This window comes from Chiroxiphia lanceolata, chromosome 5 (genome assembly GCF_009829145.1).
Source record: "Chiroxiphia lanceolata isolate bChiLan1 chromosome 5, bChiLan1.pri, whole genome shotgun sequence".
NCBI lineage: Eukaryota > Metazoa > Chordata > Aves > Passeriformes > Pipridae > Chiroxiphia > Chiroxiphia lanceolata.
In genome coordinates, this window is record NC_045641.1 from 14830804 (window position 1) to 14856745 (window position 25942).

Genomic DNA, 25942 nt, shown 5'->3' on the forward strand with positions numbered 1-25942 from the left:
TAACTACAGTTTTCACAGTACTTCACTGGAGGGCTTAGGACTTATCCCTGCTCCCCTGTGAGCTCCCCATGAGCTTCATGAAACAGATGCATAAATTGCATCTTAAACATTAGCTAAGTCACAAAAATATTCAAAATAAGAATTAGGATTGAATTATCTTTTTAAAAAGAGATTTTTAATCGTAAATATTTATGTATTAAAAGAGTGGTGATTATGCAGAATAAAGCCATTCTGCTTACACGACGTATTAGTGGTAAATAGGATTGCTTGAGATAGCCTCAGTTGCTTTAGCATCGTCTTCCTTTCAGTGAACTGGATTGTTCTGCTTTTTGAGACCCCATGACAAGAAATCTTCACTCAGATAATTTAAAAAAGGATCTCTCAAAAGACCAGAAGTGAAGCCGAATTGGAAAACTGACGTGAGAGAACAAGGAGACCACGGCTTCCTTTCATCAACAGCTTGTCTTTACTGAAACCCGGTATAGACGGACCAGGAAAATGGAAGCCCATCAATAAACACCACGGCAGTGGCCGCCTGCGTTACCGCACTGCACCGGCTGCTCCCCTCACGGAGGGACGGCACCTCCACCCCGGCTCCGCCACAAGGCTCAGCGGCTCCGGCCGCGGACAGGGGACATTCCGCAGCCCCTCCGCGGGCGGGACCGTGGGCAGGCCGAGCGCGGCCCCGGGGCCGGGGACACCGCCCTTGACACCACCTCCTCCCCGGTTCCTGGAGCGTGGTTCCCCCTCATTGGCCGAGGGCGCTCCCGCCCCATCCCGCTCCATAGTGCCGGGCTGCTCTCCCTCACGGCCGCCCTCACAGACGCTACAGACGCTACAGCCACCCACCTTCACCCCTTCCAGTCCTCTCACTGCGCGGCCGCGGGACTGGTTTTATACCCCTCCGCCCCCTTTCCAACCACTCCCACCTCTCATCTCCATATTTGCTCGTCTGCACCTGTATTTCCTCTTCTCCCTAAATGCCACCTCGATGCCTCCACGAGGTAAAGCGGCTGCTCTGTCAACCCCTGTCTCGCCTCACCCCTCCAGGCGCTCCCGGCCGATCCCCGCTCCTTCTTCCCGGCCTTTCCCTCGCGCTTTCGCGCTAACAAAGTGCTTTTTCAGCTATCGTGAACCACCTGTGCAGGCGACAGTAGCAGTAGCAAACGATGAGGGCTTGGGTTAAGCCTCGACGTGCTTTATCCAGGTTTTTAGTTTTGTGTGCCTTGCGTACGGTTTCCATCATTTTAACTAACGCCGAAGTGTGTGGAAGTGCAGGCGGGCGGCATCTGTGCGTGTTTACTTTTGCTTCTCTTGCTGAGTCTACTACCATCCTCTTTGTTATTGTCTTTGATATCAATGTCCTGTGTAGCCCAGCGTTCCTGGGAGATTCTTTTTTCTGTCCTGCTTGCTTTGTGGTTTGCTCAGCTGTACGGATTTGAGACGTGGTTTCCTCTCTTCACACACATCAAGGGACTTTAGAAAATCACCAGCGTTAAGAAGTGCTGGTTTTTTTAGGAAGGCAGTTGTATTTTTTCATAGATGACTGCATTCAAGTCTCAGGGTGCTTTGGGATCTTATTAAATACCATACTGAAACAAAGCGCGTAAAGCCCCTGGGCTCACCTGCGTGGCTTGCTGCTGGCAGCTGGATTTCTTCCTCCTCGTCAGGCTCCTGAAGGTAATTTGGCAGATGCTTATAAGTCCCCCGGGTAGATGGAGCTCGTTAGCCCTGTAAGGCCATCCATCTAAGAGAAGGTCACTCTATACAAACCTACGTCCTGAGGACCTCACTGCCACCGTCCAAGCTTGCTCGGCCCCGGCAGATGAACCTCAGGATTAAAGGGTGGGCTCAGCTCAGCGCACACTGTGTCTCACCTAAAAAATCCACTGCGCAGGCTCGAAGGGTAAAGACCCTTCCCAAATCTTCGTTCGCAAAGACTGGCCATACATACATAGGCTGCCACCACTGAAGTGTGATCAGGAGAGCAGAAAACAGGCACACAGAGGCATAAGGAAAGGAATTAGTAGTCTGGTACTTGATGGGTGAAATACAATCACTGTTATGTCGCTTTAGCACAGTGCAGTCAAATATATACTGTTAGTGTAACGTACAATGTTATCACTATATAAGTTTTCTCTATTTTTCTTAAATTCTGAAAACTATTTCCTGCGTTTTCCCTCATAAAATCCCATGGAGACATCTGTAGTTACAAATATGACTATAATGGTGCAAAGCTGCAAGCAGTTCTGTCCCGTGCCACTTGTCTCTAAGAGCCATCTCCATGTGGTGTTGAGCACTAGTGCTGAGCTCATGTTTGTCTGTGAGCAGACTGGACTGCTTTAGCTCATAGCCTGTGAGAACATCTGTTGAGCATCTCTGCTGCACAGCTAATAATCAGATCTATCAGCTTCTCCTTCCAGGACTCAGTGCTGAGAGCATGTCAAGGGAAAACAGGGCTTAGCTAGCAAAATCCCTGGCTGCTGAATTACAGCCTGGGCCACTGGCATGTCAGTGTAAGAGCTTTATGTGCTGTAGCTAAAGCTGCCTGCTCTTTCTGAAATGAGGGAACAAATGTACAGAGAAACATATTTTTAGCCTGGTTATTTATCTCTTGTAGTATCATCCTCCCACCACCTTTTTCTTTCTGTCTGATCCAATTATTATAGATGCTAAAATGATGGAAACAGACTGATCAGAATTCAGTGAGAACATTGGCAGGTTGCTGTATCTTTCCTTCCTTGAAACCCACTGTCTGCCTATCCCTAAAAAGCAAAATATACTCTTTGAATCTGTTCCTATTGCTTTCTGATTTTCAAGTTTCTTTTATTCTCAAATGCTGTAGATATCTGAACAATTGTTTAATTCAAATTGTGTATACTTTGGCATGCTAGTTGAAACTCTTTTTTTAGGGATCTACATTTTCCTCTAAACCATTAAAAAGAGAAAATCTGAATTAATGCTGTGGAATTCATCACAGCATCTGTTTATGGGGGGTGGGTTCTATTTGCTTGCCTCATTATAAAAAATACTGGAGTTTTCAGTCTTTATTCTTTCTGATCTGTGAATAAAAATGTTCGGTATAATTTTTTTTTCTTTTCATTAAATCTTACATGGAGCAACTTCTGTTGAATCATTTTGATATCACCTAAAATGTTAGTACTTCCCAGAAGATATTGGAGAGCTCCCTTTTTGACTGTAAGAAGATGTCTATGTTTGATCAGCTACTTGTGGGCAGGGTGGCACTAGCATAATGGAACCCCATGATAATCGACTGTTTTGGCAGCAGCACAGTTGGAAAGACTGCAGGGGACTCTGGCATAGAGAATGAGAGTTGCTGGAATTGTAAGGAAAAATCTGGAGACAGACTAATGTTGTTACTAAGGGGTAAGGCTTGTAGTGAAGCAGTGCCTTTTTATTAACTCCATCAGCGCAGAACAGGGAATTTGGGCATACGTGAGGCCTCTTACGTTTTTTCACTTCAGGTCTGAAGACTGGCTTGTGAGCTTAAAATCTTCCCTTCTGCAGTATTATAGCCCACTGTCCTAAATCCTTTCCCTTTGTAGTTAACCCAAGATATCGCCTCTCTTCAAACACTGCCTGCTTCTATATCCATAGTGCTCGAAACAGTATCATCCCTGCAGGCCACGTTATCGTGCTTTTTTCAGTTAGCTTCGGAAGGTACTTGCACATCGCTTTAAACGATCACTCAGTGCCTCGCAGCTTCCCAAAGTCTCCGGAGAGGGGCCGTACTTCCCACGGGATGCGATCTCTTTGCGGCTCCAGAGTGCTCCGCTCTCCGGCCGGGGCCCGGCCGCGCGGGGACCCAGCGGCAGCCGCCGCTCCATGCGAAGCGCACGGGCTGGGAACTACACCCGCTGCTTCCATAGGCGCGTCTTTCTGCTTATCCCTTCCCGCTCGCCAGGTCTCTCGTCCCACCGCGCCGGGGCGGCGCATGCCCGCGGCGCTCGGAGCATGCGCGCAGGGGCGGGCGGGGCGCCCCGGCGCTCCCGTCGGCCCGCGGCTGCCGCGGGTGTCGGCGGCGGAGCGAGCCCGCCCCGCCGGCGGTGCCATGCCCAGCGCGGCGCCCGCCGAGCAGCGCCCTAAGGCTCCTCGTCCGCCCCGTGCGGCCTCGCCCGCGGCGCTGGGCAGCGGCGGCAGAACCGAGAGGTAGGGGAGGGCGGGGGCGCGGCCTGTCCCGTCCCATCCCATCCCGCGGCTCCTGGTGCCTGGCGGCGGCCCCGAGCTCCTGTGGCCCGCACGGGCGTGTGGGCTCTGGGCTGGCGGCCGGGCCCTCCCTCGGCATGGGCAGCCGGGGTCGAGCCCCCGGGAGGGGGTTCAGGCGTGGGGCCGCTCCGCGCTCGTGGGAGCGGGTGTTCGGACTGCCCGGTAGCGGCTTCACTACGGGGGTGTCCGAGTAAGGGAGAACTGTCCGAACCCCTCGCGCAGGTTGGGGTTCAGAGTACTTCGAGTGGGCGCTCTGGTCTCGAGTGGCATTTGTGCTATGCTTTGTCCTTTTTTTAGCTAATAATAATAATAATAATAATAACAATGTTTTTTAAACGCAGTTGGTTCTTGGGTTCATAATATCTTACTTTCACAGCATTCCAAATTTTGTACTTGGTGTTTCTGCGGTGTTTGTGTTGAGATGGGCAGAGGGAAGGGATCAGGTGTCCATCTGGGTTTGTAACGGAAAGTGAGTCTGTATGTTGTATGGGATTAAAGAAACCGATGAACAGATTGGATATTTCTAGCTGGATTACAAAAATTTATGTACTTACTGATGAAAGATGATTTAGAAAGTTTCCTAGTAAAGTGCTCACAAATTTCCTGTATTTAGCTTGTGCCTCTTTAGGGTGGGTTGTCACATGTTTACACATGTGATAGCAGAGCAGATATGGGGAAAATAAAATGGTGCTAAATTGGCTTCAGTGCCTGTCTGTGTAGGATAGCAGGCAACCCTGGCCCGTGTTTCCTCTGTGCTAAGGAATGTTATGGTTCCACTTGTGTTCAAGCAGCTGCTTTGCCATGTCTGTGGTCCAAAGTTTTCCAGCTTTTCCTTAAGGTAATCTGAGTGAGTTGAGATAATTCTTTAAAACACAATTATGGGGTGTAGTAAGGACAGAACCCTGCTTCCCTGATGTTTTGGGGTCTTTTTATGCTGTATAACCAAAAGCCTGTTCCAGCACCTATCTTTGCCCACTCCAGAAACTGTGTTTCTTTGAATCTTCTGCAACACACACAGAGTACCTTTTTATTGATTTCTGTAGCCTGACCAAGTGCAGAGTCTCTGTCTGAAGTCAGTTCGTGTAGTGAGAAAGTTGCAGGCATAAATGATCGTTCTTAATGTGTGAACTTCCATTTCCAATAAAGCTTTGCGTGATGGTTTTTGTAGCTTCAGAAATTCTGGGTGAAGTGCAGCAGTTTCTCAGAAGAAAAACAACAGTGTCAACTTGTTAAAACATGCAGCGTATTGGCAGGACCAGGTTGTGAGCATATTTGCATGATTTGGAAACAGTTTAGGACACTATTTCCTGGGCAGGCTGCTTCTCTTGGCATCCTGCTGCTTAACATGACTCCAAAGAGAGCGAAGATCATGTCATGGACAGAAATGATTATGAAAGATGGAGTTAGGATTTGATACATAATTTGATTTGGGAGGTATTTTTATAGAGAAAAAAATTGCTCATTTTATGATAATAATAATAATATTCTACAGCTGTAAAAATGCAAAATACACTTCTTTTTTTTTCCTTTAGGATATAGTTTGTGCCTGTATTGGCTGAATATAGGGGCCCAGAGCAGGCTGACATCCTCCCAAGTTTATGCAGCCTATTAGATATTTCCTGCTAAATCAGTGAGCTCCACACATTGTCAGGTCTGTTTAGCAAGCTTACTTCAGGAGTGAGTTAGTGGAGGTTGTTTTTATTTTTTTTTTAAATCAATTTAAAATTCAGTATATTCATTACCAATCAGAACTTCATGGAGAAAGAAATTAATCATAGTAATTAAGTGGTGAATGTGCTGGATGTGACTGGAATGTAAGCAGCAGTGTTCAGGCCAACTTTAACAATTTTCTTGAAGCAAGAGTGACCATCCAGTTGTCTAGTATGTGTTTCTTGAAAACATATTTATGAGGTTTCATTGCCTTATTATCACTTTATAATTGTAGCCAGTCAGTTTGAGCAGTATTGCTTGTGTCTTTTAATCACAACAATTTATTCTCAAATCAGAGGGAATATATGAAGGAGGAGGTGGAGGAGTGTGCTGAAGATGAGGCGACTGAATCGCAAGAAGACCTTGAATTTGATGAAAGAATTGGATGCCTTTCCAAAGGTTCCTGAAAGCTATGTGGAGACTTCAGCCAGTGGAGGCACAGGTAGGCCTTGTTGAGATGCTGACATTGACAGCAGCTTCAATAGGAGGAAGACAGGCATCTGTGTTCACTTGAAACTAGCCAAAATTGATTTTTGATTTCTTTGTTGGACTGTCTGAGCTCATCCCCTTCAAGTAAATACATAATATCTTATTCAGACAGATGTCCATCACTCATCTGAAGGGAGATTTTTGTATAAAGCTGGTGAGAGTCAATCCGATGTGAAGGTTCACTGTAAAAACTTCTACCCCATTACAACTGGAAGTGCACTGTGCCAAGGCTGTCATAAAATGTTCTCATTTGTTGTCTCACTAAGCCCTTTTCTTGGTGTCAGGTTTCTGGGTGAGACTGAGCGTGAACTGAAATGATGGTTGGATTCAACACTGTGCTTTTGTAAAAGAGGAAAAACATTCTCCAGAGGCAGATAAGTTGAACATCAGGATGAAGAGCAGCTTTCTGAAGCTTTTTTCTTAAAGGTGTAGTTGATTTTAAGAATAAAGAAAGCCCTTTGAAGAACTAAACACTTTACTTCAGGACATGGGCTTGTACTGTCCTTATTAGTCACTCGAGCTTCTCTGAAAAAGCTGTAGCTGTAAAAAATACATTTTCTTTATGTATCTGCTCGTAAAATTGTGCTTTTAAGTTGAGCTGAGTTAGAGGTAGCCTTATCTGGAAATAAGGACTATTGGACTATTGGAATTATTTGCAGTTAGACAGGAAACTGCTAGCACTTAGTCTGAAATGGAGGACATAAATCTTTCTCTTGTGTGATTATGTCTGAAACTCAGTTGAGTAAAAAGTTCAAAGGTTTTGAAGTTGTTACACCACTTGTAGTGTAGAAGTAAATATCACAAGGATCTGTATTACTTTGCTACATTTCCTGAATTGCACTGTTAATGATAAAGGATTATTGCATATAAAATAATCCCTAAGAAGTGATTAAATAACTCTTTGTTAATGTCTCAGTTCCTGAGAAAGAAAGTTGTTTCTATGTTGTAATTTGCAGAAAAACAATAAATGCTTAAAAAAGTCCTTTTTTTGTAGTACAGCACCTTCATGAGATCTTCACTTTGGTGAATGGTGCCTTAAGGACTTCTCAACACCAGAAATTACTTCAGCATTCTTTGGTTTTATCCCAGTAACCTTATAAATGACAATATAGGATTATCTTATTCTGTGCCATTATGAAATCTGAAATAGTATTCCTGTTTCATTCAGGATTGAAATGCCAGGTTTACTTTCTAGTGTGATAGGGATCCAAAACATACCAGGACTCTTCTCAGAATTTCAGTGCCTTCAAACCTATTATGAAAGAAGTACCAGTCTCTCAAAGAGGCTGAGACTCCAGCTCTCGAGCTGGGAGACCCTTGAGACAAGAGGATCTGTCTTTGGAAATTCTACAAGACTTTATTTGCCTGTTCAGATCCACAGATACCTTCACGCAGAATTACCCAGAAAGCAGCAATGACTCTAATTGTTCCTGTGTGGCTCTGGGTAGTCAGTATGGTTCCAGCTTTCCTATTGCCTGGCTGGGGTGAGTCTGTCCTACTGGGCTCCAAAAGGATATTGATAGCCAGAATAATTAAATGATTAGTGCATCTGCTTTCACAGTTCACATTGATGTGAAGGTTTTCATTTGTGTGATTGTTACACGTGTCAGCTGAAAGCTAGAGCTGGAAATGTTGCTAATAAATGCAACAGTCAATGATTTCTTTCCTGATCCTGAAGGACAGTGCCTTTATTCCCATGCTCCCACCTCTGGCCTGTGGACCAGTGTGTATTGAGTTGAAGCCTATCAACAATGGACTTGTTTTTATTCAAGTTGCCCTTTGCAGACTCCATAGAAATGCTCCACAGAATGCAAATGAAAAATGTAATCAGTGTCAGTAAGCTCTACAAATCGCTACTATGCTCCATAACTGAAGTTTTTTCAACTTAACAAAAACCATGATTTAATAAAAGGGGCATAGCAGGTGCTTCTGGGTATCTGTTACTGTATTTCTGACTGTGTGCAGCAGGAAGGAAGATCTTCCTTTTGCTTCGTACAACTTTGCAATTGTGATGAATAGGCTGCTTTGGAAATAAGTGAGGCACATATACCACTAAAATAAACCAATTAGTTTTCATCCTAAAAACAATTTCAAGTCAGTTCTTCACTTATTTAGCAGTTTGTACAATTGGATAGCTACGTGTTGCTGATCACCAGAGAGAGAATAGTTCAAAATATTGGGGTGGGAATCCTGACTGTGCATCTATACATAAGTAACATAATGCATATTATTTCTCTTATCTGCTAGCTTCTTGGTTCTCAAACTTGATATGAAAAAAACTATTATAAAAACTTAAGTTGTGGACACGGGGAGACTTGAAGGAATTTCAGGGTGCTCTACCTTCTTCTTGCATGCTTGAGTTTAGGATTGAGTTTGCCTAGACCATTCCTGACAGTGATTTGTGGGCTTTTTATATGTGGAGGAGGATATAGCCTGTTCCTAAATGTTCCATATTAGGAGTTTCACAACCTCCTCATCATTCTAGAATTTGACTGTACTTAAAAAGTACTTTCTTGATGCGAAGGTATGACTTGTTCTTTTCCACTCCTGTGTAAAAACAAATACGGTAAATACAAAAACAACTTTCTAAGAGCAGTTTCTGGATTTGTAAATCAAAGATGCCAGCATTGTACTGGTCATGCTCAATTCCTGGGATGTCAGAATTTTGTTCTGCTTGTTTCTGAATAATATTTCTCACAATCTAAAATTCTACCTTTTTTTCCCTCTGACCAGTTTCTCTGATAGCATTTACAACAATAGCTTTCCTGACTGTGATGGAATTCATGGTGTACCGGGACACATGGATGAAATATGAATATGAAGTAGACAAGGATTTTACTAGGTAACTTTATTTGTTATAATTCCTTTTAAAACTTAACTTGTCTATGTTTCAGGGAAGAATAAATTTAAAAGGGTCATGTAACTTGCAAGAAATTTATGATTGAAATTAAAAATTAAATACTAAAGGGACTTGATTTTTCTTCTGTTGATTGATTTGGGTTTTTTCTTTTCTGAAATCTATGAGGAAGATAAATTGAGATTTCTGCAATGAGGAAATCAAAGTAGTTTAGGTTTGCTGGTAAAGGAGTTGCCTGAGGAATTATTTGCTAACAATTCAGAGAACATTGTAATACTTAACTCCACATCAGCTAGGTAAACTCACCACACTGGCATGATTCTTACTCTAGTTCATATAGTTTGTATATTGCCATTATATTTTGTGTGCTGGAGGTGAACCTGAAGCACTCAAAACTTTGACTGTCTTATCTAGAAGTAGCTACTGATCTTGTCTCCAGTTACAGCCCCCATGAAGATACATTTACCGATGGTTTCATGTGCTTGTCTGGGCTGTGTTTGCCTTTCTTCCAGAGGTGGTCAGGCACCCATGAGTCCCTGTGAAATAAATGCAGATTTTGTGCCCTGAGCACCTTTAAATGTCACGTGTCTGGGACTGAAATAACTTTAAAAGCTGTTTTAGTAGTTGCTGTGGTAACAAGCTAAAGATAGATATATTAATTGGATGTCTTGTACATCAGAAATAACGAAGGGTCCTGTAGTGAAAAAGATATGAAAAATTTAAAGGAGCTGCATCAAAAGCTCAAGTAAATCCATTCAGACAGATGGGAGTTTCAGTTAGGCCTTTGCTAAAGTAGGTTATATCCCCAGCGAAGCTATCACATGGGAAGGGTAGTCTGTCAGTTAAGAGACTATTATGGGATTTGGGAGATGGCCTACCACAGATTTCCTGGTTTGACTGTGGGCTAATCACTCAGCCTGTGGTTCTTGACAGTTAAAACCAGTGGACAGTGGTATCACTGTTACTGCTTTTGTCCTCTCTGCTGACCCTTTCTGATCCCAAGTTGAGCCAGTGTGGAATCCCTTGCTTACGTGATTTGCTTGTGGTCAGCTAAGTTCCAGAAGCAGCTCCGGAGGTAGTAGAGCCATGTGACTGTAGCGAGGGGGTTTATTCATTATAATTTGAATTGCTTTTGTTAAACTAACATGAAAACCAATAGGAAATGCCCAGAATATATGGGAATGTCACACATCAGACTTTTGGTGAGATGGAGGTTATCCCTTAAGTTATGAGTGGTTTAATGTGCTCCAGAAGTCCATCTAGCTTCACTTCAATGTTGAACAGATTAAATTTATATTTGTTGGTGTAAATTTTGTTATTTGACTGTCTTTCTGCAAGTACTCTGATATTTTTAGCAGTATGTCTCTTGATGCTTGTACTCAATGTGACTTAATAGCTTTTTGCCTTTTTTTTTTTCCAGTAAATTAAGAATCAATATTGATATTACAGTTGCCATGAGGTGTCAGTGTAAGTATTCCATCAGTAAAAGTTTTGAAACATTTTAAGGCCTCTTCAGAGTATGCATTTGCTTGCAATATAGTTGGAGATTGTTCAGAATATTCTACCAGTGTGATTTTTTTTCTGATCTTGATGGCATGTAGTGATCTTGATGGCTTATGACTCACTGAAAAAATTGGTAAGAGATGTGAAGAAAAGTATCTGTGCCATCTCATTCGCATCTCACAGAACTTTGCTTTGTCTGTCAGCAAGAAAAGGGTCTGCTGTTCCACTCTCTTTTGCTGGAATATTCTAAAAGCTCATTGTGAGACACAACTCAGCAGCAGGAATTTATAACAACTTTTATTTATTTATGAACTTCAGATATATTAACCTGGTCTAGTGTTTAACAATACTGAAACCATCAAGTAATTTCATCCTCGTCATGAACATATGAGGGATGCCTTCCTATTTAAAGGCAATGCTTACTATTATTTTGACATCATTTAGCAAATGAACCATTATTTCTATGCAGTGGTCTTGCTTGTCCTGGACTGAGAAAGAGAGAGAATACTACTTCTACCAGGAATGCAAGCAAATTTTTGGGACTCACTTTTTTTGGCTAGCTTAAACCTTGCAGTAGTTGTATGGTACATTGGTTTATTTTTATTTTTTTTTAGAAATAAACAAAACTTTTTCTTCTTTTTTGACTAGTCTTGCTTTCTATTCACTACTTGTAAAACAGGAGAAAATATTTATGCATAGTAGATCCTAGAAAGCTTGTCTGTGTGGTTTGTACAACATCACTGTAGGTGTTACTTCAGTGAGAAAATACTGCAAATCTGAAGAGCTTTTGGTCACTGTGCATCAGTTCAAATTGAAGGTTAGATAGGCTGAAGAAACAATGACATACTGAAGTTTACCACTGTACTGTGAAGCTTTCTTTTGACTTGGAAGGGGTTTTTTTTGTTGGTCTCTGATCATCTGTGTGACTTAATATTTCTCTCTGTTTCAAATAGATGTGGGGGCTGATGTTCTGGATTTAGCAGAAACAATGGTTGCCTCTGCAGATGGGCTAATCTATGAGCCAGTAAGCTGATTCTTACCTTTTTTTGTTTGAAAGTTAAATTGCTCCTGGTGTGAAGCACTACTGGGCTGGTTTGCTTGCAAGTGGTGTTTTTCTCCAACCTCTTAGAAAGAGGTTGCAGTTGATCTCTTTTGGCCATAGCTTCTGGGTATGTTTGAGCTTTAATTGCAATTGAATTTGCTGCCTGGAGTACATTAGTGTTAACCAATACTTAGATTTGAAGTCTGTGCACAGAGGTTACTGGTGATACTCCTGTGCTGATGAAGTACAGCAGGTCTGGTAGCTTGTCTTTAGTGCTTTATGTGGGATGACCCTAGAAATAAACAATCTGCACCTGGACCCTTGTCTTTCAAGGATTGTTCCTCTGCTTGTTTTACTGCTGTTTGCATCAAAGCCACGCAAATCAGTTATATCACTTAGAATTAAATTGCTGCTCACTGCTTCTAGTCCCTGTTAGTCAAAGGTGAGAAGGTGACTGCTGATTCAAGTTAAGAAAGCTTTAGGAAAAGACACTGTAGTTATAAATGCAAGCAAGTGAATAACTCTTGAAAGGGACAGAATCTTTTATACTTAAACACTAAATGTATTACTTAAAGTGCAAAGTCCTTTCATAAACTTCCCTTAGAAGTACTAAGTGTGAAGTTGATTATAACTCCCCACCCCTTCCCACACCCCAATTTTCTTCTGGGTTTCCTGGCAGGAAGTTTTCTCTGTGTTTTATTAGAGGTGTTGTTTTTGTTTCAGGTAGTATTTGATCTCACCCCACAACAAAAAGAATTGCAAAGGTAAACCACTGAGATGCATGCTTATGGCTTGTATTATTTGTACTGGAAGTGATCCTGAGGTACACCAGAGTCACATGACACAACTATGTCTTGGGTCTAACCACTCTTGTTTGTAATTTAGGAGCGCAAACCTGTGAAAAGATAATACTTACTTTGCTTTTCTCATTATTTGATACCTCTGTATGGAAAAAAATTGGCTTTGGACTCATCTGTGGAATTGGGTCATGCATTTGCAAGCCAAGATGTATGGACTCACTCAGCTTATATTTCCAAATGAGTGCTTGGTAGCACAAGTTGTAATTATGGTATCAAATGTATAAAACAGATATCTAAATGTCCAAGCTGAGCTGTAGTAACAAATTGGCATGTTCTTGAAAAAACAAAAGAATTTGAGTCATTCATATAACTGAATTGACTCACTGTTCATCATTTAAACTGTGATAGCTTGGTGTTGTGTATGCCCTATACACTGATAGTTTTGTAATAGAACTGAAACTTATTTGGGAGTCTGGCTAGTTTTGGTATTTTGGTAACACATGAGCTCTAAGTTCTGTATAAAACATCATTCTCAAAGTTTTGCTTTAATACTTCTAATAAAGTAATGCAAAAGTTATGCATTAGTACTTCTAATAAAGTAATGCTTTAATACTTACATCAGCTTTGCTAACTTCTTGATTTGCAACCTGCAGCTGAAGCTAATAATTGACTGTGAAGCCAGATTTTGTTTTATTGTTGCATGCTTTCACTCTTGTCCCTGATCTTTAGGATGCTGCAATTAATTCAGAGTAGACTGCAGGAAGAACATTCTCTTCAAGATGTGATATTCAAAAGTGCATTTAAAAGTGCTTCTACAGCACTGCCACCACGGTAAGAAAAACTGGGATTTTGGGTCATTATTCCACCTTCCCCCCCCCCATTAATTAGACTTTACATTTTATTGTGGTTATGATCCCCCCTTGCCCCTAGAAGACAAGGTTGTAGGAAAAGAAGATTTCACTGCTTTTGAATGCATTTTAAAATGCTTGATACTTACTTGATACAGCTTGAGAGCTGTTGTTTCCAGTTTGGAGAAAGTTTCCAGGTTTTGTGTGTATACTTATACATACATCTGTATGTATGTGTGCCTGATACAGACACACAAAGAAATATATGCAAACACTTTTTTTATTCTGTTTTGTCTGATGCTTCCTTCTTAATGGGAACTAGTAGTGCCAGAGCAATGCTAAATGAGAGTCTTTTTTTTAAAGTGTGTTTCTGTTCAGCAACTTTTAAAAACATTGCTGTGACTTAAAGCTTCGTAGTTTTAAAAGAATCAGCCTTTGAGTACAAATGTATTTTGTTAGTAAATTCTGTGTCTAAGGTAGAACAGTTGAGGTTGTGTAGAGAAGCCTTGCTATTTTCACTCTATTCCAGCTATCCACAAATGCTGAGAGACTAATGCATGGAATGCTTGGTCTGCCTGAATCTAAATGCTCTATGATTTTTTAAATTATTTTTTCCCCAAGAGAAAATGCTTTCTAAATGAAAGCTGAAATTCTCTCCCCTTAAAAACAAACAAGCCAACAACCATCACAAAAAACCCCCCAAGCCCCACTAAAACAAAAAACTGAGTAAGACAAAACAAACACCAAAACTGCCTTACACACTTCTCATGTTGTAATCTGCCTGTATGAGGACCAAATACATTCTTTCTTCCTAAGGTGAGCCTAAAGACAGCTCAAAAAATCTTTTTTTTTCCCATTTGCTTGATGTCTTCAGATTAATTAAATCCTTCTTTGCTTCAATGTTACTTGTTAGTGCAGTATTTAAAGTGGTACTTATGCTGGAGATGTATTAAAAAAAAAAAAGTTCTTTTTTCATCTCCCTCTAAGGAGCAGATTTGTAAATATGTTCTGAGTTGTGGACTCCCTAACAAGAGTGGGGAGAGGAAGGTTTCCTAAAAAATAACTGCTGAAAGCTCTTCTTGCTGCAGTGTTGTTAATGTGACCAGAATGTATTTGGTTCTGTTCACTGTAGCATTAAAACTTTCCCAATGAACCATTTTTGTTCAAAGTGGGAAAATAAAAAGCCCCAGGGCAAAAAGATATACTTACGGTCTTATGTTTTCTGCTCACTTGTTCAGGTACTGTAAGCCAGCATTGTAGACCAGATCTGTGAATACAAGTAGGGATGAAAGCTTATTGGTTTTGTCAAACTGACCTTTACTAGTTTTCCCCCTTCCACATCTCTGCTATAATTCCAGAAGAATACAGTAAGGAGAGGTAGATGATAATGCTGTATCTTTTGCTAGGAAAAGGAAATCTAACTGTACTGCTGTTATTTCTGCTAGACAGTGAATATTCTCAAGTACTCTCAATGTTGTTTTTACTTAAACAGGGAAGATAATTCATTGCAGTCTCCAGATGCATGCAGAATTCATGGTCATCTCTATGTCAATAAAGTGGCAGGGAACTTTCACATAACTGTGGGCAAGTATGTTCTGTTCAATTCCTGAAAATAAAAAACCTTTTGACTTCTACGTTCTGTATCGTGCATGTATGTATTTATTTGTTTGTGCTTTTATATTTCAGAATTAGTGACTGGTTTTTATTAGCCTTTCTGTACTCATGCTTGGCATTCTTTTCCATGTAATACCTTTTCTTGCACAATTAAATTTCTTCATAATTTACTGAAACAACGCAGTGCGGTGCATTGTTGCATGTAATGTAGTTTTTATGAATTCCATTTCTTACAGGATGGAAACTCTTGAAACTTGCTTTGTCAGAGAGCAAATGCAGAGTGCAGTTAACTTGCTTAGTCATGGAACAAATATGGTCAAATTTTCGTTAGTCACTTGAACAGTTCTGCAGTTTTTTGTGGAGTAGAACTTGGTGATTCTTCTAATAGCACAATTGATGTGTTTTGGTATTTCTAAAAGTGAGAGACAGTAATTTTTTGTAAGAGGGTTTTTGTGAGTCCAGGGTTTCTGTAACTTACTGTTCAGGCTGTCTGTACTTGGCAGTAATAAAACTGTTGCATTTGGTTTTTATATAGATATACTCCATTTTTGTAGATATCAATTTCTAAAACACATATATATATTACATATATTTAAGCATATATATGTTATGTTATACATATGTGCATATATACATATTTTATATAGAGAGACATAAAGTATTTATTGAAATAGAGGAGGAAAGGTAATTTTTCTACACAGTCCTGTGTGGATTTGTAAAACACTTCTTGCTTTCTTTAGGGCAATACCACACCCTCGAGGCCATGCACACTTGGCAGCCCTTGTAAGCCATGAGTGTAAGTTCCTTCTGTCATCTCCATACGAACATCTATCATTTCAGTCAGACTGCTGTCTCCTAATTCATGTGAAGTTGCTGTTGTAAAGATGTTCTAGCTGTGCAATTGCATTGTAAAAAACAGTGAAGAATATTCTCTTCAATGATCTGATTCAGTAGCGACTTTCTTTTATACATGTAACACTATTAGGACTATCTTGAGATTGCTTCTACAGTAATGATAACACAGGAATCTCAGATGTACTCTGTTGTAACACAGATGACATGTAAAATTCCTGTATTTCAGTCCAAAGTACCTATTTCCTGGAAAATCTTTTTATAAGGTTAAAAATTTCTGAGCTTTGTCCCTAGAAACCTAATTTTTGGATTATGAGTCTAGATGCTAAAGTTGTGTTGCTGCCTTACTTAATGTGAGACAAAGGTGACTCACTGTGAAAAATTAACTTGGTTAAACCAGTAAAGGTTGCTTAAACCTCTAGATGTCTGCCCATGAATTTATGTTAACACAACTGTATTATAGATCTTAGATACCTTTGTAAAATCAGGCAGTGTGGTATCTTGGAAACTGCCTTATACTTCTCTGTAAATTTGACTTATGAAATTTTAGTCTTTTTATATGCCATTGCATACAAGAACCTGAATAATTTAAGTATTTGGCCAACTAGAAATTCTCTGTCATCAAATTATAACTGTTCAGCTCTGGCATTGTTTAAAATAGAGTAGTAATTTAGTTTAGAGCTCTTTTCTAGAGAAATTTAACTTTTTTGTTAAATATTTTGGATTTGAGTTTTCTTTGAAGCGTGTGTAGATATATTGGTGTAGTCACAGGCACAAATCCGATGACGTGTTTGGTAAATGCATTAGTTAGAATATGTCAGTGTGAGAAATGGGTGAATTTTTTTTCTCTAAGTACAGAATCTCATAGTTTAAAAATGTTTCATTCCTCTGTATTATCTTTCAGCCTATAACTTCTCCCATAGAATAGATCATTTGTCATTTGGAGAGCTTATTCCAGGAATTATTAATCCTTTGGATGGAACAGAAAAAATTGCATCCGATCGTAAGTGTTGTGTGTTTAAAAAAAGCATATTGTTTTCTATAGTTTCCCAATAGTTACATTTAAAATATTATCATTTTTTCATGAATGTTGTGATTTATAAGCAGCATGTCAGGCTAAATTTGGTAGTGAGCAATGCCCTGTTAATTTATCTACATGGCATTTAAATGGGCATTTCTTTTCAATGTCTGCATCACTGTGCTCTGCTGTTTCCCTGAAGGTGATTTGCAGTTTTTTCCAGGTTTGCATTATGTTGAAGTTACAGTATGTCTGAACACACTGCAAAGCATTTTGCAGGAGTATGTAACAGTGGAGAATCATAGATCTGATTGTTGTCATAATGGGGAAAAATAAGTCTGATTTGATTTAAAAAAATAGCACCAGGAGTCTTGGATTCTATTCCTGTATTTGGGTTGTGTCTCCCACTGTGTTTTGTGAGGCTACTACAGGATGGATTTGTGTATCACTTTGTTTCCTCCTGTATGAATAAAGGAGAGTAATAACCTGCCTCATCCTGTCGCTGATGTTACCTGTGAGAGTGATCCCCAGAACCTTCTACAGCTGCTGTTGTCTCAGAGCCAGTCCCTTGGCTGGTACAACCAGAATGGTTTAGTGTAGTTAAAACAAGTTGCTGCAGTCTGTTGGTGTTTGTTCTCTAGGGAATTGCACAGAGCAATCATAAATGCACGATAATGCTGATTGCTCAAGAAAAATTCTCCAAAAGTCTAATCAAGAGAAGAATCATAACCAGTTTAGAAGGGCTTCCAGCATTTTATATACAATTCAATCTACTGAGACCACTGTGAGATGTGTATATATCATGAAAAATATGACAGTGTGAAACTTGCTCTAGTGCCCTAGAAAACACTACCTGTGTGTTTCATTTGAAGCTTTGAGTGGCCTGACTTTAATGAGTCTTTTCATTACATGGGTAAAATATAAATTTCTCTGAGTACAAGTGGGACATATGCCTTTTCCATGGAAACTAACTTTGTTCGTGCAGATGGTGCTGAAGTAGTCTTGGCAGTGCTGGGACTCATGGAAGAATGTCCCTAGTGTAAATGGCTTAGCTGATTAACTGCTTTAATATTATTTCTTTGATTTATTTGTGAATGTTTCAGATGGTCTTTGACTCTGTACTTGATTCAAGTGAGATGTTTTTTCTTCTAGACAACCAGATGTTCCAGTATTTTATCACAGTTGTGCCAACCAAACTCCATACGTATAAAATTTCAGCAGAAACTCATCAATTCTCAGTGACAGAAAGGGTAAGTAGAAGTAGTAAAGAAGTGGTTGTTCATAACAGAAGTTCAAATGTGAAAACAGAGACTTGGTTGTACCATGGTTGTGAAAATTCCTCTAGAGTGAAGAGACTCTTTCTAGAACATTCTAGTACACTGGATTTATCTGTAAGTCATACAGTACCGATGGTGAAATATATATGTGCTTGGTGACATGTGCAAACTTCTTGCATTAGCATTTTGCATCTGTAGATCTGGAGTCTGATATTAGAATTATTGATAATCTGGTAATTTCCACTTCACTGGATGCTAATAGTGGTGGTGGTGAAACCCTCCAAGTGTTAGGTCTGTAACCTAGTGTGTAGCCTTGCAAATATTTAATCTACCATTAGCTTTTTATCCATGTGGGAGGCAAACAAAAAATGCAGCTCATGTGAATATCATGAATTTGGTTGTGGTGTGTAAGAAATGGAAACAAAGGTAGTTTGTATGAAAAACTAATCTAACAATATAAGTCTCAGCTGTCTTGTTTACCCTTTGTTGAAACATCAGTTTTAATTACTCTCAAGACTAGAGAGCTTCCACTTCATTTAATTCTGAATCCATACTGAAAATAGTTAGTGCAGCATAGTACTAATTTTAAAGGTTGCTGTAAATAGGAAAAAAGCCTTGGGTGTACTGCTTACATGTCTTATTTTCAGAGACTGAACTTGATTTTGATCTTCTATTCAAAAGCCAAATAAAAAAATCTCTGTAAAAAATTTAATTAAAAATGACAGATAAAGCAAGAGGTGAGAAAGAAGCCTTGGGTTGAAAGGAAATTCAGGGATTAGAGTGGCAGTTCACTGAATTACAGCTTGTGGTGTTCTCCAAGGGAGAAAAAGTTTTTATTTCCTCACAATTCCATGTTATGCTTCTGAAAAATACATAGGTAAGGGAAGTAGGATAGAGGTGATGTCTTGGTGTTCAGCTTGGGGCGTGCAGACCACTGAAGGGAAAGGTTCACTCTGAAACTCATGAAAGCTGGACTACAGAGAGGAATGAAGAGGAATTTCATAGTGCAGTATACTCCCACCTCCTGCTGGTCTAGCAATCTGCTTTGTGTTTTCTCTGCACAATCTCTGCACCAACCAAGGCATTCCTTAAGCTGTTGACTGACATCTAGTTTGTCTTAGACACTTTTCCTTTTTTTTTATCTTGTATTCAGTTTTTCTCTCTTCCTGCTGTAAAGATGGTACTATCAATTACCTGTCCAGTCTAAGTTAGCTCTTTATTTTTTTGGGGGGATCTATTTTTATGAAAGTTGCAACAGCCACAGGTTGCTTAATGGAAAAGCTTGGAATAGCAGAGGTAAAGTGGCATTATGTACTTGTTTGCTCTTGCTCAGTAGGTAGCCCTGTAAAGCTTATTTGTGTTAATCTTAGGACACCAAATATTCCTAGCAGATAAGCTGGAGAAGGCTTTTAAGAACAGCTATTGACTGAACAACTTAGTGCACTTATTTTATGAGAGTAGAGACACATGCAGATGTGGGAAAAGGTGGTCAGGCAGGCATGGCTAGAAGTTGAATGCAGTTAGTTACCAGTGGTGAGCAGATGGGGAAACAGAGTTTGAAAGATGTGGGCAGAATCATCTCCACTATTGTTGGTGTTTGAGATACTGTGTTTATCTATATTGAAAAGATTTAATTCTAGCAAGGCTTCACTAAGCTATCTGATGCAGGGTTAGTTATTTTCAGCAGGTTTTAGCAATGAAAAGTTGAATCTGCAGCAGTAGAAGCTGGAAGCAGACCAAAATGGTTTGCAGAAGAAGAATTCTGTATCTTTTGAGGGTGGAATTTTGTGTGTTCTATTTAACTTCATATTCTTTTTTTACCATTTGACCTCAAAAGACCAGTAAGGCTTAGGGAAACAACAGAGGAAAACAAACAGTACAAAGGCTTTTGTGTCACTTGCCAATGGCAAGGATCTGTTTAACTACCTTCAGTCTTCCTTCTTAGTGTGCCTCATCATCCGTCTTTGAATGCTGACTGTTGTCATGCTTTTGAAATGTGGAAAATGTTCTACATTTTGTTATTTAACCATTGCGAAGTTTTTGCGACCTGGTATCATTACTGATACATTATTTTGATTCCTTCAGATCGGCAACTTCTTCAGTCAGCTAACACTGACACAAACCAACTTGCTTTTTCTGCTACCTCAACAAAGTGGTGTTCTGCTTTTTATTTTGTACTGTATTCTGCACGGTTTTTGAGCACAGTGTTAAACCTACAAATGAAATGGAGCTGTGATATATTGCTTTTCTGTTCAGTCCTACTTGTCTTGTCTTCTCTGTTCTTATTAACTTAGACATGGCTGAGTTTGTCTTCAGTCAGTTATGTTCTTTTCTGCTCCCCTGGTATATTTTCAGTCTGACATACTTGGCAGTGCATTTTTCAACACCTTTCCCTAACAACAAAAGGATAGCAAACTTTTGAAAGAAGCTTAAGGCTGTGTTGAGGTGTTTTCTCCTTTAAAAAGTAGGTATTTATAGCAGCCACACTGTCATGTTTGGGGTCTTTTGGTATAAGAATTTGACCAAATGAGAAGAAACTGTAGAAGTTCTTGGATTAGGACTGAGGTGCCCGGTAGTCCTAGTGAGTTTAGGGTTTCTATTTATTGAGGTGCATTTTTTGCTGTGTGACTGGTCTGAAATGACATAACAGTTAAAAATTTTGAAAAGAGGCTTTTGCCAAGGAAGATCCTCAAGGTCCCTTCCAACCTGGTATTCTATGATTTATATACACCCTCCGGGGAAACTGCCGTAGTCAAGGCTGTACAACAACTTAAATGTCTCCTGAAGGTCTCACCCTGATGTCATTCATAGCAGTGGATAAAGGAAGAGTTGCAGCACCTTGTTATACCAGTGCAGTCCCCTGAGTTCACAGGCCAGACCAAGACTGTGGCACTTATTATCACAGGTACTGAAAACAATCCAGTTATAAACATCCTTGTTTAAAGGACCACATGAGCAAGTCTTGGGAGAAAGTACCAGAGTATGATAGTGAGCATTGATATGCAGCACAGAAGACCAGTGACCCGGAAAGTAAACTTTTACTTAATGATGTTTGACATTTAGAAGGTACTGGTCAAAGTTACCTTGATGTTCCCTTCTGTTGATTGCTAACTCTGATTAAACAGCTCTTTGTTACCACATCTAGTAAGACGGGTTTTCTTGTGACTAATAACAAGTGACTAATTTGTGTTTCTCTCTTTTCTTTCAGGAAAGAGTAATTAACCATGCAGCTGGCAGCCATGGGGTGTCAGGAATATTCATGAAATATGATATCAGTTCACTCATGGTGACAGTGACAGAAGAACATATGCCTTTTTGGCAGTTCTTAGTGAGGCTCTGTGGCATTATTGGGGGAATTTTTTCAACTACAGGTGATTATCAGAGCCTTCCCTCTTAAGTTCCATCAGAATTGGTTTTTTTTCATGGTGATTGTTATGGATAAATTACAGGGGAGTCCTGAACCTCTAATAGGTTTAAGATGAAGTGCTCATTTTGTGTGCACCGAAATGTGCCATGGAAGCTACTCAGTTTCAGTGTCCCACTATTGCATTTCTGCTGTTCTGAGAGCCTGTTGTTTCCTTTCTGATAACTATAGCATAGTTTATTTACTTCTGGAAGAGCAAGGATATATCTGTGTTTGTGTGTGTATATATATATATATATATATACACACACACATACGTACAGACACATCCTGACTTCTGATATTCTGTGTAGTTCCTTCAGTTGGGATCCAGTGTTAAATCAGGGACAAAAGTTGAGATAAAATTTCCATCTGAAGTAATTGGGAGGATTTTCGTTGTCAATGTACTGCAGGATTTTCTCCTTCGAAGAAAATAAGTTGAAAAGGCACAATCCACTTACTAGTCAAGACATCTTGATCACAAGTCATTTCTTTTCTTGGCTCTCATTTGAAGAGAGCTTTAGTAAAGAGACCTTGAACTAAGAGCTGCCTTTCAAAGTAGATATTTCTGTCCCACAGAATGTATTTTCACCCATGAAAGCTGGCAGAGGGTGACATTTACTTGGATAGCTTTACTTTTCTCATTGCATTTCAGAATGTTAGAATTCTCCCCTGCCCTTGATGTTTCCTTTTTGTATGTTAATTTCTCAGTGCTTTATGTGTGGGTTTACTGCACTGTATCCTGTGTAGAGTTTTGTTGTAATGCTTTCATAGATAATACATTTTTACTACTGATGACAATTTAAATCTTGTTTGACGTTGCAGGAATTTTACATGGCTTTGGAAGATTTGTAGCAGAAATTATTTTTTGCCGTTTCAGGCTGGGCTCTTACAAATCCACATCGGTAAGGAAAACTTCCTCTAAGTATTAAGTGGTACAGCTGAGGATGGATGATGAAGTCAGCTTTGGGACTTGGTCTCAGGAAGTTTTAAGATGTTGGCAATAAACCCTCCCCTTGACATGCATATGAGCAGAGATTCAACAGCTTTTAAAAACAGTTGGAAAACCTAAAACATAAGGAAGCAAGGAAACAAGCTGAATCAATGCAGCTGAGTCTCGTGGAGGTTTTTCTCCTACATTCCCTCCATTGTCTTTAGTATTATATTTTTGTTTTTATTCTTTTTATTCATATTGCTCCAAAAATTACATGTTTTCCCAGGCCTAGTCAGCCTCCCTGTCCTGGTTTTGGTTTTACATTTTCTTCTGCTTGGCCTGCAGACTGAAGAAGACACACTGTGTGCTGCAGGTGTTCAGTGGTGTTCCTTATTAGTCTGCAGGCTACTGCCAAGCACTGTGAAAAAGTTGAGCTGTCTTCACCTTTCCCTTCATTGGTCATTAATAGGATTGCTCCTCTAGCAACTATACTTGATTTCATTTTACTTTTATTTTTCCCATTTAAGCCTGTAGATAGCCTTTGAGATCTCTGCATTTCTCTCATATTTACTTGATGTTTGCCAGCTGGCAAGGTTATGTGAGTGGAGAGAGAGGAGGGAAGGTAAGCAGATTTGTATAATTGTTGTATGAGAGACCGGGTAAAAGACATCCAAGAAATGCCCAAGTATGTGTTTTTGGGGGAGGGAGTGGAGATTCTGTTTGTGGATAAACCATTAATAACACCTTGTTTTTGTTTCACTAGGTCCCACTTTCTGATGGCCACACAAGCAACCACTTACCTCTAATTACAGACAATAGTACACATTAGCCTCCTGAGAAAATTTTCTTTCTTCCTGCCTGATACAGAAGACTTTTTTTTATAATAAACATTGTGCAATATGCTGAGACAGTGCTGATGGGCAGCAAAAAAACAAAGCCTTTACAAAAAAACCAACAACGACAGCAAAACAATTTGTGTAATTTTTTTGTCTTTCTGAGTGCACATGGAGTCATAGAAAGTTGTGAGACCAGTGAGGTGGACCATGTGGAGAGTAAAGGAGTGTTACTGCCAACACAATATTTGTGGTCGAGCTGAACGTCTTCGTGGTGGCTGCCGTTGACCACTGAAGCATCTTAGTGATGCCTGGGAAGGCTGCAGTCCTCAAGGAGAGAAGAGAACAAGTGGGATGTGTGGAAGGCACAGAGGGACAGCAGTAGAGCTGGGGTTTCTCTTAGGTATGCAAACGGGGGATTGGGTCTTCTTGTTCTTTTGTAATGCTGGGGCTGAGGGCTAAGATGCCTCATACAGGTGGGGAGCAATCCTAGAGAATCCTGAAGAAGAGGGGGATGAGAGAGAACTTGGAGTAAGGTGGACTCCAAGCCATGATGTTGGTCATAGCTGCTGCCTTTCTGCAGTCCCACCATTCCTTAGTGGAAGAAGCACACTGCAGAGCAGAGGAGTTCCTCTGTTTCCACACATCCACTGTGCCAGCAGTGAGAGTGTCACTTCTGGCATCGGTGTGGAAGTGCTTAAAGACTCTGAGAATGCCCTCCAGTGTGCACAGTTTTTATAACTTGGAATAAGGCGTTTAAATAAGGCTTTTAAATAAGGCATTTGACTGTAGTTTTGTTAAAAGGCAAGACTCCCTAGTAAAAGATCAGGAAATCTTTGTACGCCTCTTTCTGGGTAAAGAAATTGCTTGGATGGAACCTTTGTTTTACCCCTGCTGGTGGTATGTGAGCCGTGGGAGCATCTACATCCTGGAAATGGAGAGGGGGAAGAGGGGAAGAGCAAGAAGCTGCCAGTTCAGGGCAGGTGGGAGGTCTGCTAGGCCAGGGAGTATGGAGTTGAAGTAGGTGACTTCAGGGAATCTGAATCCTATTGCTGCAAACAAGTGATGAGAAGGGATCTGCAGAATTAATCTGTATTGTTCATGAAGGTTTTTGTAAATTAAGAGAGCAATATCATATTGTAAATATGCTACTGAGAATGAATGTTATTAATGCAGCTGGTGCTTTGAGAAATGGAACATTGTGTTACTGCTGAACTGCTGGTACACAACTGTGGTTGAACAGTTACTCCACCAGTGTAAAAAATCAATAATAATATGATTCCTTCTTGGCAAAACTGATTTAATAATATATTAGGAGATGATGCTGGTCCTGGCCTTACTCACTGTGGAATGAGTATTATAATTGAGAGGACTAATTACAGAAAAATAAAAATATCTGTGGTGTCAGATTTTGCTGACTTCTGTTAATGTACTTTACAGGACACCTGGATCTTGGTGATGAGCATAGTGTAAATAACACAGGTCATTTGCTATGCAAAGCAAAGGGCTTCCTAAACAGAAGTAATATAGTAAATAAAATGTGGGAAGTAAGGAAAGACCTTTGTTGAATTTGACTGTTGAGAAAGAAGTTTCAGGAAGCTGGGTCCTTGGGGCTGACAGCCAGGTTTGGGGGGTTCTCTTTTATGCTTTTTTTAACACTGATTAAAACTCCAGCAACTTGAGAAACTCTTTGTTTCCCATTTCTCCTTAGCATTTCCTTCTGAGGTTTCTTCCCTACTTTTACTCAGACTGGTTCTGCTTTGGGCTTTGTCCTAACACTTGTTTCTTACCTGCCTGGAACAGACTGTACAGGTGGGAGAGACTGATCTCAGTTAACTTTTTGTACCAAACTTTAAATGTTATTTTCTATTCTCACATAAAAGAGCCAAGCAGCTTGGTGTGTCATAAATCCTTGTGTGGTGTATTTGTGTTACCTAGAACAAAGCTTGTGTGATGGGTGGTTGGTAATGGAAGAAAATTTGGGATCCACTTTCAGATGTGAGGTGCTGCATTGGAGTGTTGCTGTGCTGTTTGCTTGCTTTCCACAGTGGGTTTGGTTGTTGGAGCAGTGCTGCTCACCCTTGTAGCACATGTCATTGGCTTAACCAGCATGTGCAGGGGTGTCCCAGAGAAAATAGTAGTTTATTGCAGGGACTTTTTTGGTTACATTTTGTTACATTGTGTAAATGTGAGAGTAGTACGGAAAAATGAAAGGAAATGGGTGTCCCAAGGGAAACAGAAACCCAGATGTTGATGTGATGTATATTTTCTGAAAGGGGGATAGCAGATGAAAAATACCATTTTCTGGGTCAGAAAAGATGGTCAAAATTATATATTTTTATCCTTTGCTCTTTGTTGTTGTTGGCAACAGCACAGGGGAAGAAAGTTTTAACCTGCATCAGGTGTGTTCATAGCATGCCGTTTGTGGCTGCTGTCTTTCTGGCCAAAAAGTCTTCCCCACTCCCTGCTGGATGGTTTGGGTTGTGCTCTGCTCCTGCCCTGCTCTCCCGTGAGAGGTGGTGTTTTTTAACAGAC

General features: G+C 40.3%; 1 protein-coding gene across 2 annotated transcripts; it reads left to right on the forward strand.

The window, feature by feature from the left end:
• Positions 1–894: 894 nt before the first annotated feature.
• On the forward strand, positions 895–25316 carry ERGIC2 (ERGIC and golgi 2). 2 transcript variants are annotated; one of them, XM_032688411.1, is made up of 14 exons: positions 895–1004; positions 6234–6379; positions 9160–9268; positions 10704–10750; positions 11740–11810; positions 12552–12592; positions 13358–13459; positions 14969–15064; positions 15831–15886; positions 16847–16945; positions 18113–18210; positions 21446–21608; positions 22466–22545; positions 23338–25316. In XM_032688411.1, exons 2-14 carry the CDS (start codon positions 6274–6276, stop codon positions 23401–23403), a joined length of 1134 nt encoding a protein of 377 aa, XP_032544302.1. In that variant the 5' UTR covers positions 895–1004; positions 6234–6273; the 3' UTR covers positions 23404–25316. The 2 variants fall into 2 exon arrangements, with proteins under 2 accessions (XP_032544302.1, XP_032544301.1); XM_032688410.1 differs by lacking the exon at positions 895–1004 and adding an exon at positions 4055–4170.
• The last annotated feature ends 626 nt before the right edge of the window (positions 25317–25942 follow it).

What these genes read in the sequence shown, in the direction of transcription:
- ERGIC2 (XM_032688411.1), top strand. Translation starts at nt 6,274, where the DNA reads ATGAGGCGACTGAATCGCAAGAAGACCTTGAATTTGATGAAAGAATTG. An exon ending in AGCCCTTGTAAGCCATGAGT is followed by an intron (nt 15,887 to 16,846) that starts GTAAGTTCCTTC and finishes ATTATCTTTCAG; the next exon opens with CCTATAACTTCTCCCATAGA. An exon ending in AATTCTCAGTGACAGAAAGG is followed by an intron (nt 18,211 to 21,445) that starts GTAAGTAGAAGT and finishes CTTTTCTTTCAG; the next exon opens with GAAAGAGTAATTAACCATGC.